Genomic DNA, 13,942 nt, shown 5'->3' with positions numbered 1-13,942 from the left:
GCCTCAGACTTGCTGCCTCTATTTCAAAGAACAGACTGTGTTCACATAGTAAGAAGCAGAGAGTGGAGTTCTTTCCTCGTGAGAAAGCTCCCCAGTCTGCTCTTCCCCACCTTGTGTCTTAAGGATGGTGGAGTCTGGGGGTGAGAAGACCATGAAGTCGGTTCAACCATCTCCACTGAAAAAACACTCCAGGACACAATTACTGGTAAAGAAAAGTGCTCTTTTTTTAATTTGTTCTTGAATGTGTAGGTTCTATTAAGATCAGTGACACTTCCCCTTATAATGTTCCTCCCTCATGCCCCCAACCACCTTGGATCCGATGGCCACTTCTAGAAGAGGCCTAGCAGGAACTTACCCTACACAGCCAACAGAGGGGTGCAGCTTGAGGAATGAGCAGATGGCTCCAGAAGCAGCACCAGCTACTGAAGACTTTCCTCAAGGCAGCTCAGTCTGGCCTGTGAGGCCCTTTGCCCTGGCTTGGTCAAGACTCCCTAGCCACGTCCTACTGCAGTGTTCTCTTGTTCCCTGTGTGGCCTGAGCTTTAGAATTAGAATCACCATTACCATCTTGAGAGCTGGAGAGCCTCTGAGAGATCACTGTTTTCATATCTCCCTCCCCACCTCCTCCCAACGACTCTATAGATGGGGAAACTGTACCCAAGGTCACACAGTTCATAATTGGCAGAGTCAAAACTTAGGTATCTAGCATCTCAAATAATACATCTTCCTGTCATACCTTCTTGCCTCCAAGAAAATAACCAGCATCTGCCTCCAGCTCGAGAAACAACGGGAGCAAGCAGGTGGTGGTGATCAATACAGACGGGGACGACCTGGCTCAAGGGGCCAGGCTGACCCTAGTTGAACCCCAAGCAAGTGATGAATCACAGAACTTCCTGATTTCCCTCCAACAGAATGTTATCAGTGGCAGATACCCACTCCAGATGGGATCCTCCTCCTGGCTAGAGCACTGACCCATGCATGGAAACATGCTTACCATGATCCCATGCTCCTTACCGGCTAAGGCAGGCTGTAAATGGTGTGAGGATCCTGGTGATGAGCTGCCCACCCACTGGGTAATCCAGTTTACCAAATTTCTTCTTGGTAAGACCTAATCCACATTTCTGGCCTGATTTATATAGGGCCTCTTAGCACACTAAAATCTGGCTAAAATCTGTGCCTGTGCTGGGAGAGACAGAATCAATCACAGATGCTGTCCTCCCAGCAGAGCTCATACACACACTTGGCATGAGGAGAACTGAGTCCAGGAGAAGAAATGAAGTCAAAGAAAAAAGGCAGACACGAAGGGTAGGGGAAGGAGCAGCCATGCTTCCTCCTGCCCATCTGGCTCCTGAAGAGGGGAGACCACGGGATGCTACCGATGGCGCTCCCTGTCCGTATCTCAAGGAAGGCTCAGCCTGTGTGGCTGAGAGGTAAAGAGGATAATCCAGACAGCTACGGTGTCACCAAAGCCAAGTAAAGAGGGTTTTTCAAAGAGGAAGTGGTAGATGATGTGAAATGCTGTAGGGAGTTCACGACAGTTGAGGACTGAAAGGTATTCACTTGATTTGGCAACCGGGCAGTCACTGGTGACTTTTGTGAAAAACTATATAGAGGATGAAAGAGTGACTAGGAAGAATCAATAAAAAATATTTTGTTAAGAGAAACTTGGCTGACAAGGGGAAAAGGTAAGTGTAACAGACTCTAAGAAATTTTATTTTAATCTTGGGGAGACCTTAGTTTGTTTGTTATCTATGTGGAGGTAACCAGTGGAGAGTGTGGCTGAAGACCCTGGAAAATGGGAGCAGTGAGATAAGCGATGGAGCAAAGTCTTGGAAGATGCAGAGCAGGATTCAAGAAGTAGAGCACCAAACAGGAATAACTGGTAGGGAGCTAAGGACGGCTACACAGAGGGATGGGAGGGGAGAGGAGCATGTGAACAGTAAAAGTCTTGTTTTAGGGTCTCTCTTCTGTGAAGTAGGCAATGAGGCCAGTCATTTGCTGAGAGAAACGATAAAGGGCACGCATGGAAAGCAGAGTAATAACAAGTCAAAGATACACCAATCAATACTGAGAGCCCAACTGAGGCTCTCAGCTCTGAATCTGTCATGCTTAGGAGCCCAGAAAGAGGGCTGATGCTAAACACAGCTAAACACAGGCTGATGCAGAAAATGGAGGATGGTTGATAGTTCCAGCAGAAGTTGGAGAGGATGAGGAAGTTCAGGATGCTGAAAAAAGCATCAGCGTATCACAGGACATGGATTTAGGCTCAGGAGAGGAGGAAGTCCAGGAGAAGACTGAAGGATTGGGAGAACAGAGAGCTAAGGTCTTGGAAATGGGTTGAAGGAGCAGGCAATTTAATTAATAGCAGTGGAAGAATGGGAGAAGAGGAAGCACAGGGGATGTTAATCCAGAAAGGGCAGAGTCTCAGTTAAGGAGTTCAGAAGAGAAGATTGTAGGTGACACCATGGAGTGAAAGAGAAAGCAGAGCAGAGCCCAGGAACATATAGGGAGGGGTCTATGTCTTAGGAGCAAGGCAAAGACCTGTTGCCAGAATTGGGTACAAGGAGCCAGAGTGCACCAGGGTTGATGGCAGGGTTCTCTGTGAAGACCTACAGAGCCTACAGAGGATCTGGTGGCTGCCACTTACACAAACAGGCAAGATGTATAGTTGGCAACTGCTGGAAGTTAGGCAGAGTCAACCCACCTAGGTTCCAGAAGAGAGCACTACAATCTCCTTTGCATCAGCTGAAACCAGCCCATTCTTCTGTTTCTCAGCATATCCAAGAAACCCAATTTCTCTTCTAGGACTGCATTCTGTACCTTAAGAAGCCAGAACTCATTGCATTTTCACTTCATGACTTTGTCAATGACCAAAGGACTTAACTGATTCCAAAATGGGACTATTATAGGAATAAGTCAAAAATGGGATTAGCTCAAATGTTAACAAAGAGCCATTAAAGTCAGTCACTCAGCCAGTAGCCTTTTGTTTAATTTCTAAAACACCATGTTGTTTTCTGCATGCAAAAACAAAACAAAACTATGACTTACAACACTGGTGTTAAGTACACAGGAGAAGCCAGGAGAGGGCAGTGCTGTGGGGTAACCAGCGTAGGAATGGGGGGCCACACACTCTTGGAAGAAAGGACACCATACCTCCCACCCTCCCTGCTCAGGTGCCTAAAGGGAGCTTCTTGGCATGCAGGGTTCTCAGCAGTGGGAAGGGAGCATGTGACTCTCTACCACATCACTAAGGTCCCCTGGCCCAGCAGGCTACAAGTGGGAACAACACTGATACAAGGGAAGCCAAGCACTTAACTAAGTATTTCTGCTTCGTATTTGTGGTTTCCAACTGGTCTTGGGGAAAGACGTCAATCAGGTTTGAGACTGTCACAGCCCTCACCCAGCTGCCCAACACAAAGCACCGTGAAGGTGATCCAGAGAAGGTGAGAAGGTGACCCACACAAAGGAAAAATGACCAAGAGGAGGAATTAATGAGATAATTACAGAGAGAACCTTTCCAAGCCAACTAAATAGAGAAAAAGATTCAAAAATTGAAAGGGAAATGGCCAGAGCCCAAACCATAAAGTCATATGAGCTCCAAAGAGCAGATGGTTACACCCAAAGATTGCCTGGCTACTGGAGTATTCAAGACTTAGTTACCCCAAACTAGAAAACATGATTACGGAAGCCCATCTGCTTAGGAGAGCTTGGCATGTGCTGGTGAGAGAATGGTAAGTCAGTGGGCATAGTCTGCTTTGAAGTGAAGATGCTCTCTCAGACTGGGTGGAAAGGAAATGAGCAGTTCCATCCACTCACAAGGAGAGAAGAAATGTTTTCTCTGATCAAAATGTCCCCATTAACAAGGGCCCTAAAGACAAGAATTTCCTTAAACTGTATCTCTTGGCAAAAATAAAGCCATGACCTGCAGCTCCCTTGAAATTAGCTAAGCCATGACAGGACCAGGGAGAGCTGTCTCCAGGCCAAGCCAACATCAGCAACAGGTTCCTTCCCAACCAAGCCCTTGCCAATGAGGTGGCCTGACCCCCAGCATCTGTGTATGCCTTTTCCTCCCAAACTCCTTGCATGGACCATGACCATCTAACTGAGATGTAGCCTGGAGCTCTGCTCCTGTGGCCCCCAGAACACTTCTCTTTGAATTCCTGGAGAAATAAAGTTCTAAAGTTGCTTCAGGGTCACCAAAGGACACTGAAGAGGCTTCTATCAGTTTTATATCCCTGACAGAACTTCCATGAATGCTTAGGGCTGGCTCCTGCCAGTCCCTCTGACCTTCTCCAACCTCCAACAAACAAAAGAGGGTGGGGGGCTATCAACAGAGTCTTGACTTTTTCTCGGCTATGGACAGCCTGAGGGCAGGCGAGTCAGAGGACTCACTTCTGATCTTTGGCTCTATGAAGTGGAGGAGTTGAGAGCTAGGATCTCTAAGCCGGAGGAGAGACCCAGCAGAGGGAGCTGGTTGTGGGTCATTCTCCTTGGCCCAGAATCTCTGTATGTGAAGCAGATAGCAGCTTCCTCACAGTTCTCCCAAGCAGAACTCAGGGTCTGGACCTGTGAATGGGCATAATGAAGGGGTGACCACCAATAATCACTTCTAAGAAGCCAGTTCTGACACCAAAGAAGAGCTCTCAATCCAAGGAGGTGGCATAGAGGGCACGCTCTGAAGTTAAAATCTTCTTAAGCCTGTTAAGTAAGATCCGAGCCTGAAGACCTAAGTGGTCTCTGCACGGCCCCCCAGCCCCGTCAAGAATGCCACACTATCCAGAGCTCCACAGTGGCCATCTGCATCAGCATCAGGAGAGGGGACGTGAAGAACAAATACCCTGAAAACCGTGAGAACCCGAGAATAGGCACCAGTTGAGACCTGTGGCCTCTAGAAACCTCATTACCACACCCAGGGCAGGTGCCTCTGTCCAAGCAGGCCAAACAAAGGCAAACAGTGACAGTCTTTGGCTGTGCTAGGCCAAGGATCACAGGCCTGCGGTAGCTACACCAGAACCTCTCTCCCTCCTTTTACCCTCTTCTGGGCCCAGGAGGAATTCAGATACATACGCTGCTCCTGAGCCCTGCACACTGCAAGGTGAGAAATGTCTGCCTTCGTCAGCAGGGAGAATTCACCAAGGAAGGATGGTCCTCCTGAGCCTGACCAGGCGTGGTCTTGTCAAGTGGACCCTACACATCTGACTGTTCTGCTCACAGGGAACACCCCCTCTTTGCTGTTTATTACTGAAATCTTCTCTGTAGTGGATGCACTATGGCTCCCAAATAAATGCTGTACGATGCAAAAGGCAAAGAAGGGCAGTACAGGCTCGACAAGAAGCATCTCACGTCCACGATCCAAGGAGAATGCGCTGAAAGGTGGGGAGGAGGGGTCGACAGGAGGGGGTACCAGCTGCCAGAGTGCTTGGTCTCCTTCCAGCCCTCACACCTGGGAGATGCTGTTGGCCAGGCGGAACGACACTCGTTTTGCTCTTTCATTCTCCTGAAAGAAAAAAAAAAATTTAGAATCAGAATGCCCAAATGTAGGGTTCATTAGTGTGAAAAGTCCAGACTGGGATTCCCCAGGGCCAAAGTGTTCTATTCCACCCCAAGGATGCAACTTCAAAGCTCACTGAAGCCACCAAGCACTGCGTGCCAAGTGTCACAGGCAACGGGAGTGGCTGGTGGGACCCTGGCACACGGTGGGCAGGCAGTACATGTCAGTGGAATGAAACAGCATGGAACTGATGTTTCAGGTCTGCACGAGTGAGACCAAACCAAAGGTCAGAGGAGATCTCTTTCCTGCAAGCAACACCTCTCCCTCCTTCTCTACACCAAGGGGCTAAGAAGACTCTCCCTTTGTCCCAACCCAAGTGGAGATCAGGATTGAGACCAGGGCATCACAGTGTGGAATAACCAGCAGGAGTCAGGAGACCTGGTCCTGCTGCAAATTTTCGGGGTGACCCAGGCAGGTACATCCATCTCTCTGAGTTCTGAGCCTCAGGGGTCACTGGAGCTGAAGAGCCCCACACTGCTTTGCCTTCCACTTAGGCTGAGGGGTGGGAAGTGAGGGCTCCTTGTCCCTGCTCTCTTGTGCCACCTGAGCTGAAAAGCCTCACTTCAGGTTACCCTGTACCTGCTGCATGGGTGCCCTCCACCTGCCCAATCACCCACTCACCCACCTGCCTGCCAGCTGGCAGCAGCTTCTTACCATATGTCGCCGCCGCCTCTTGGGCTGGATGCCCTCCTGCATGTAGTGGGGCCACGGAAAGCCCTGGGGAGTGGAATACCCGCTCTCACTAGACACCTCCTCAGAGTCTGAGTCCTCCTGCTGTGGCTGAGCGAACCGTTTCTCGGGGTAGATCTCCTTCAACCAGCCCTCAAAGAACACTTCCAGGCAGCGGCCTGCCTCTGCAACCTCAGAGTCGGGCTGAAGGGGGAGGAGAGCAGTGATGATCTGGCCCTGATCCACCAGCACATCCCTTCCAGGCCCCTCAAGAGCTGTACAAAGAGCACAAAGCCTTGCTGGGTCTCCTGGGTGCCTCAAACTCTACATTTTCTCAGGACGCAGGATAATCAGTTCAGTATCATCAGCTCTCCAAGCAGAAGTGACCCTGACAGTTACCCACAGATAGCGAGTCACTAACAACTCCCATCTTTCTCCTGAGTTCATGCTGAGGCCCAAATGTGGGAGAGAGTTTATACACACTACAGTAGGCCCCCGAAGGTCTGCTCCCAGGTCCTCATAGCAGCCCAGGCCCAAACCAGACACCCCTATCCAGCCATGACAATCCTGGGGGTCACTGGAAATAGAAGAGAGGGAAAACAGGGAAGACGTACATAATTGAACTTAGCACAGTTCCAGAACATGAGGCGGACGTCTGATACCACCTCCTCCGGGGTGGTGTAGTGAGCTGGGTCCTTCTTTTGCAGCTTCCTCCGGATGATCGACAGGTCCATGGGCCTCTTAATAATCTGGTAGTAATGTCGGGCCTTGGGGGAGGAGAAGAGGGGAAGCAAATAGGAAGAGAGAAGTGGAGGAGAAAAGTAAGGATAAGATGGAAGAAGAGATAGAGAATGAGTCGGAGTAGAAGTAAAAGAACACAAAGAAGAGAAAGGCAGCAGGAAGCAACGTGTGGAGGGAAAAGAGAAAGGGAAAGGAGGAGTAGTGTACATGTCAAGCAGGTCTGACGCAGCAGCAGTTGTGGGGGACTGTGGTGGCCAGGCCGCCAGGTCCCTAAATCATGCACAAATTACTCCTACTTCCAGCAGGCACGCTCCGAGCCTACCCTGGGCCCCACCTCAATCCGCTCCAGGCCCAGGCCTTCTGCAGAACCAGCAAGTCCTTCCTTACCAGCGGGCTGACAGGTTCATGGAAGGGCAGGCTGAGGCTGTTGCAGCACAAGGACAGTACCAGCTTCTCACACTTCTGCGGAAACCAGAATGGGCAGCCGCGTCAGTCTGCCCTGGCCCCACCTCAGTGAGAATTAAACATAGTGACCCTGATGGCTTTGGCCCACAGGTATGAACCGCCGGCCATACCAGGGCACAGTTCAGCCTCCCAGGCCAGAGGAAAACAGCTGGCAGAAGGAAAATCATAGCAAACCCCCATGGGCCAAAGTCTAGGCATAGCCCAAAAGAGAGGTACCAGAGAGGCTTCTCATCCCCTCAGAAAAGTCTCAGCCCCCATAGGCACAGGCAGGCCACCCCAGGTGGGAACCTCGTTCCCAGAGACCCCTCCCTACCTTCTGGTCATATATGTTCAGGCCAGGAGGGGCCCGCACTCCAGGCTGGCTGAAGCGGGCGTTCTCGCAATCGTACTCCATCTCGGGCTGGGTCAGGCTGCGGCACAACGTGCATACCCAGTCTCCCCTGCAGAGGCAAGGAGGCCACGTGAGGCCCCCCGCACACGTCCACAGCCCCTCCCTGCTCCTCTACCCCCAGACAGGCCTGGCGGCGGGGGGGGGGGGGCGCCACGAGAAACCAAGTCCCCAGCCTCGCCCTACAGAGAATGGCTTCCTAGCAACAGTCTTGAAAAAAAATTCAGTTAACTCAGGATCAGTGAATCCAGAAAAACAGGAGTCAGCAAGGGGCTGGGAGAGACGTCAAGGGATAAATCTGCACAAGAGGAAGCTGGCAACAGAGGAGGAAGCTGGGAACAGAGGAGAAAGGGAAGCAGCCGCCTGTCTGTGTGCAGAAGGAGCACAGAGAGAGCCACTAAGTCACAGACCTGCAGTTTATGCAGGCCAGGGAGGGGAGGAAGTCCCCCCCGAGAGAGCCCTGTGGGCTGGCCTGGAATAACCTCCCTTGGAAGATCACTGTGCCATCCAGGTCAGGGCCTGGGTGGCATGACTCACCCTGGGAAGCTGAGCAGGGCTGGCAAGTGGCAGGAAAGGTGGTACACTTTGGGGCAGCGGTCACAGCACAGCAGCTCCCCCCCGTTGAGGCAGACAGCACAGAAGTCCTCATTCTCTATGGGTACTGGGGGCCCCTTCTTGGCTCCAGGGGTTCGAGGAATGAGCCTGTGTTCTTCAGGAGATGCACTCTCCACCTCTGGGGGCTGCTGCCCAGCCAGGGATGTGACAGTGACCTTTCTTCCCCCTAGATTTGGGGACTGGATGGCATCAGGCAGGTGGTCCTGGCTGACCTTGGGGAAGAAGTGAGTCTGAGCGGTCAGAGCGAGGCACCACGTTATTGAGAGAGGGAGAGGAAAGATGACAAGTTGGTGCCTGGGCACCAACTTATTTCAGGACCCCAAACCAGCCAGCCCCAGGAACACCAGGACAGCTCAGTCCTAGCGTGCCCCTCACAGACCCCAGGCAGCAGGGGACAAGGTGTGGCCGAGCAGCAGCCCCTCTCAGAGACTCGGAACAAGGCTGGGGCCAAGATTCTGCCAGGAGCAGAGAGGAAAGAGAGGCTCCTGGACTGGGCCAAGTTTCAAGGAGAAGGCAGAGAAAAGTGGTACCTTAATGGACATGCTGGAGGACTCAGAACCACATTCAATGATCAGCAGGAAGCTCCCATCCTGATCATTCTTCTGTGGCTTCAGCTTGAACACCGGCATCTCGCCCGAGGAGGCAGCACAGATCTTGAGCCGCTCCAGGCGCACGTAGGGAATCTTGGGCTCATTACTGAAGGGTCTAGGGCAAGAACCACATCCCTGGGTCTCGGACAGCCACATTCCTCTGGCCCGACTGCTAAGTCAAGCTCATCCATGATCTCACAACTGAACTGCTGCTCAGGAACTCCTCAGTCCAACCCTCCACAGGCCCCTCTTCCAGCCCACCACCAGCTCTGCCTAGTCAGGTCCCATCAGCCCGTGGGAGCCCTCTGATCAAAGGGGGACCCCTGTAGAGGGGAACTGCATCCAGAGTGCCTGCCTCACAGCACTGGAGCCAGGACAATCTCCCACAACCATCCCAGACACACAACCACACACCCACTCCAGGGTCTGAGGGCTGAAGAAGAAGACAGAGGCAGGCAAGCTCCAGATTAAGACATCAAGGATGCTCACTTCCTGTGCCAGTCTCCCAGGACATGAAGTTGGATGGTGGGAGAGGGATATTGGGCCAAGGGTCTGTTACCTGATACTCTGGTTCTCTTCTGTGTTCAGCCCGAGGGCTCCTTGTTCAAAACTCTCATACTCTAAGACAAAAGACAAATTCATGCATACATTTATGATAACACACCCTGTCACCCACACCTTCTACTCTTATCCGCTATTCATACTGTGGTCACATGCCTGTCATACCCTCCTTACTCACACTGTAATCACTCATCATGGTGACAATACTACTCGGCTCACTTCCCGAGTGGGGAAGAAGGCTACTTTCTTTTTCAAAGATAACACAGGTTAACACTCAGAGGCTACCCAGGAGTGAGTGTTGGGTTAGGTGCTGAGGAGTCAGCGTCTCAGCTTCAAAATGAGCTCAGAAGTCACTTATTCCCCATGTATATACTGGTGTCACCTGCTCTCAGGAATCATTCTGTGCAGCCCCTTCCTTATCAGCCAAGTGCTGGGATTTCAGCACAGCCTGAGAATCCAGCTCACCTTCCGAGGGCAAGAGGCTCCCGGGAGCCCTCCCCTGAGAAGTGCAGTCTGTACAGATGGGCAGGGGGCAGTGGGGAGAGAGGAGGACACTAGCATGTACTGGGGGCCCACTCAGCACCAGGCACTGGCCAATGCTTCCATTGACAAACAGGGTTCGAAATATTTAATTGATTAAAATTCAGGGTTGCATTATTGTGCAGTTAGGAAGAGCCAATGTGAGGGGACAAGGAGAAAAATTTCTTCATCTATTAAATACATAGGTAACAGACTGATTGTTACAAACTACACATGCATCATACACTGAACTAAGAAGGCCCCTAGCGCTCACTAGGTAGTTGCTATCTAACTTCCCAACCAGCCCTCACCTTCCCTGGAAGAAAGGTGCCTTGGCCTAGCCCCATTTGAGAATGGGTGTGGGGAGCTGAAAAGAGAATCAGAGTCAAGTCCAACCAGTCCAAATTCCCTTTACTGTGAGGCAAAAATCCACATCAAGGCCAGGTGCAAGGCAAATTCTTGTACTACAGAATAAGTCATCAAATGATTTCACTGTAGGTATTTTTCCCAGAAGCCTATGAAGTAGCTATGATTAGCTCCATATACAGGGGGAAAAACTAAGTCAGAAAAGTTAGGTATTTTGCACACATTCAAATATAAAGAGACAGAGCGGGTCAGCTAACCCAGAGTCAGACGTGCTCTTGTCCCTAAGAAGTTTTGCCAAGCCTAGCCCTTCTGGGGTGGTGCTCTTCCTGCTTCCCCCTACCGATAACCCAGATCCCCAAATTTCTGCCTGGGGAATTTTACAAGGAGGTTAATTCCTGGCCACGGTGAGGGAAACAGAACAGGCATCAAAAGGTCAATTCTGGACAGAGAGGTGAGGTTACTTTCTGTTGAGAGAAAGACACTGTTCCCTCAGTCTCTGCTCTGCTGACCTCTGTTTCACCTGCAGTGCTGGGCCCACCTGCTCAAGCGTGTGGGCAGCACGAAATGCAGGCTGCCGAGTCTCACCTTTTGGGCTCTGGTACTGCTGCAGGGCCACAGATGTGCTGACCACTGGCACCAGTGTGGGTTTTTTCACAGAGAGGTTAATTGGCTCCTCCAGGTCTGAGGGGATAGACAAGTCCTTGGAAGCATCCAGACCAGAGGCTGTAGGGCCTTGTCCCAGAGAGTCAGTGAAGCGGGTAGAATCCTCACTTTCCATCTTTCAAAAGTGAAAGGCCAACAAGAATCAAAGAAATCAGACATTTTCCCTGTCGCTGGTCACAGAGCTGTTAAGCTAAGGCCAGAATGAGGCCTCAGGGGCCACTCTTTTCCCCAGAGTTAAGCAGATGAAGTTAAATGGCATTTCCCCAAGACCTACCTTACACAAGGAATTCCCCAGGGAGGGGTCAGCTCCATCGCCAGGGCACAGGCCCCCTGCAGTTCGGCCAGAACCAGGATTGCAGCCAGACCCAGTCTCCAGCGGCACATCAGAAGCTGGCAGCACACTTTGCAGAGGACAGGTTGCCAGGCCTGGCACAGTGTGGGTGGGGCCAGACATCAGGCTGGGTCCAGCCTGACAGTGATCACTTGCCAGGCCTGGCACAGTGTGGGTGGGACCAGACATCAGGCTGGGTCCAGCCTGACAGTGATCACTTGCCAGGCTTGTGATGGCCGGGGAGGGATCACTCATTAGGCTGGGCATGGACTGGGGTGGGCCACGCACAAGGCTGGGCATGGCCGGCAGGTGACTGGCTGTCAGGCTGGTCACAGCCTGGTTTTGACCACTCGCTAGGCTGGACATGGTTGGTGGGGGGCCACTCAACAGGCTTGGTACCACTTGGGGCATCACTTGGGGTGGGGCAGCTGTCAGGCTGCTCTTGCTCTGTATCTGTGGCTCAAGGGTCCTTGCCAGCCTGGTAGATGACAGCTCCATCTCCAGTGTGTTGGAAAAGCCCATGATGCTCAGAGAAGTGGAATGCTACAGGAGCAAAGACAGGGGAGAGTCCAGCTGTTAGGTAGGAATGGTGGGAAGGAAAGGAGGGAGGAAGCCCGTAAGAATCCGATGCTCAGATTTCACTCTGCCTCAGAGTCTAGTAGCTGCAGGGAACTCAGACAGACCATGAAGTCCTGTTCCCATTCCCCTACACCATGGAGGTTGCTGGGCTATGACCCAGAGAGGTGGGCACAGCTGAGGACACTGGTATGCATGCGCACGTGTGTGTGTGTGTGTGTGAGACACAGACTGACAGAGAGAGGGAGAGAGACAGCCTACCCCTTGACCTGAGGGTGGTACAAACTTACACACACACATTATCAGCCACATCCCTCACCCCCATCTAGTGGCCTTCCCTCCCTTCTGGGAGTCCTACAGGATACTTTCTGCTACATAAGAATGGGAGGAAGTTCAGAAGGCTCAAACCCTGATCTACCGCAGACATTCTCTGAGATAATGCCAAGGCTTGGGGAGCCCCAGTCAGTCCTGTGGAACGTCAACCCCAGAGTCTTCTCACAGGCTTGTTCAGATCAACTCCAGCACCATCAGCATTAGACTGAAGACTCTGACCAAGAGATGTGAAGGTCTTTTCTAGCCCTACTACACCTGCCAAAGCTGTTCTAAACCAGAGGCAGAGAACATCAGAGCAGCTAAATCTTAATATGGGCAACTTGGACAATTAATGGGTATGGCGATAACATTTCAACCCCCATAATTCTTTGCTCAGTTCTAACCACTTGGTGAAGTAGGCAGAAGAAAGACATACAGATTACTACACAGAACCCATTGCAGTTTTTCAGGTTGGAGAAACAGACGGAGGGCAACTGGTGGGAAGATTGGTTCTAAATGCAACCTTCAGTAATTTCTGTTTGATAGCCAAGCCTTTTTTAAGACAAAAAACAACCATTTGACACCTTTTGAAAATCAAAGAGGAAACAAGGAGTAAATATCTCAAAGCTTCCAAGTCAGTATCTTAAACCTATCATTCTTTTCCCTGAGTAAGACATTCAAATTTCCATAGGAAAAGAAATACTTCAAATACCCTCTCAAGTTTCCATACTATATTAGTAAAGCTAATCAACAAAGACTGTCCTCACCTCAGTGAATGTCACCCTAGTCACCCAGTTCTTTGAGTCGGATCCTAGGAGGGAGGCATCAGTGGGCACCCCGCCTCCCTCACCCAAGCTAACACCAAACCTCATCAACTCCACCACTTGAACACCTCTCAACTATTCCCACTCTTCCTCTCTGCTGCTGGGGCCTGAGCCCGGGTTACACTTCATATTTTCCCAGACTACAATAATAGCCTCTGCAGTGAAGAAATACTTTGACAGCACAAATCTGACCACATCCGTGCTCTGCATAAAACCATACTGCTCCCCACTGTGAAAATCCCTAACAAAGTTCCCAAGGCCTTGATGCTCTGTTCTCTGTCCATCTCTGCAGCCAGAGTTCATATAGTGGCCCTCTCCTATTCTTTGAGCTCCAGTGGGCTCAGACAATTTTTTAGGTCCAGAATCATGATATCCTCTCCCTTACCCACTTCAGACAGATTGCTTCCTCTGGAACATTCTCCTAACCCTGCCCCTGTTCCACTTACTTTCTGAATTCAGCTCACCTGTGAATCTTCACTCCCCTCTTTTACATTCTCATAACTCCTGTACTTCAGTCTCATAGCACAATCTATGATACTGTTTAATATATATGTCCCCTACCAAACTGTAAACTCCATTAGACTATGCGTGTGTGCAGTCACTCAGTTGTGTCTGACTCTGTGATCCCATGCACTGTAGCCCTCCAGGCTCCTCTGACCATGGAATTTTCCAGGCAAGAATACTGGAGTGGGTTGTCATTTCCTCCTCCAGAGAATCTTCCTGACCCAGGGATGGAACCCTCAACTCTTGTGTCTCCTGCATTGGCAGACAG

General features: G+C 51.0%; 1 protein-coding gene across 1 annotated transcript in view; it reads right to left on the bottom strand.

The window, feature by feature from the left end:
- Window positions 1-203: 203 nt before the first annotated feature.
- Window positions 204-13,942, bottom strand: part of TRIM66 (tripartite motif containing 66) — a 53,642-nt gene continuing 39,903 nt past the window's right edge. The window contains 11 exon segments of the mRNA XM_043915117.1: window positions 204-5,496; window positions 6,205-6,423; window positions 6,834-6,986; window positions 7,348-7,422; window positions 7,739-7,865; window positions 8,351-8,640; window positions 8,959-9,133; window positions 9,578-9,638; window positions 11,050-11,242; window positions 11,402-11,619; window positions 11,686-12,001. Of these exon segments, the coding sequence (XP_043771052.1) occupies window positions 5,437-5,496; window positions 6,205-6,423; window positions 6,834-6,986; window positions 7,348-7,422; window positions 7,739-7,865; window positions 8,351-8,640; window positions 8,959-9,133; window positions 9,578-9,638; window positions 11,050-11,242; window positions 11,402-11,619; window positions 11,686-12,001 (1,887 nt within the window). The 3' untranslated portion in view covers window positions 204-5,436.

Source organism: Cervus elaphus, chromosome 1 (assembly GCF_910594005.1).
Source record: "Cervus elaphus chromosome 1, mCerEla1.1, whole genome shotgun sequence".
Taxonomy (NCBI): Eukaryota; Metazoa; Chordata; class Mammalia; order Artiodactyla; family Cervidae; genus Cervus; species Cervus elaphus.
This window is presented reverse-complemented; position numbering and strand designations above follow the sequence as displayed.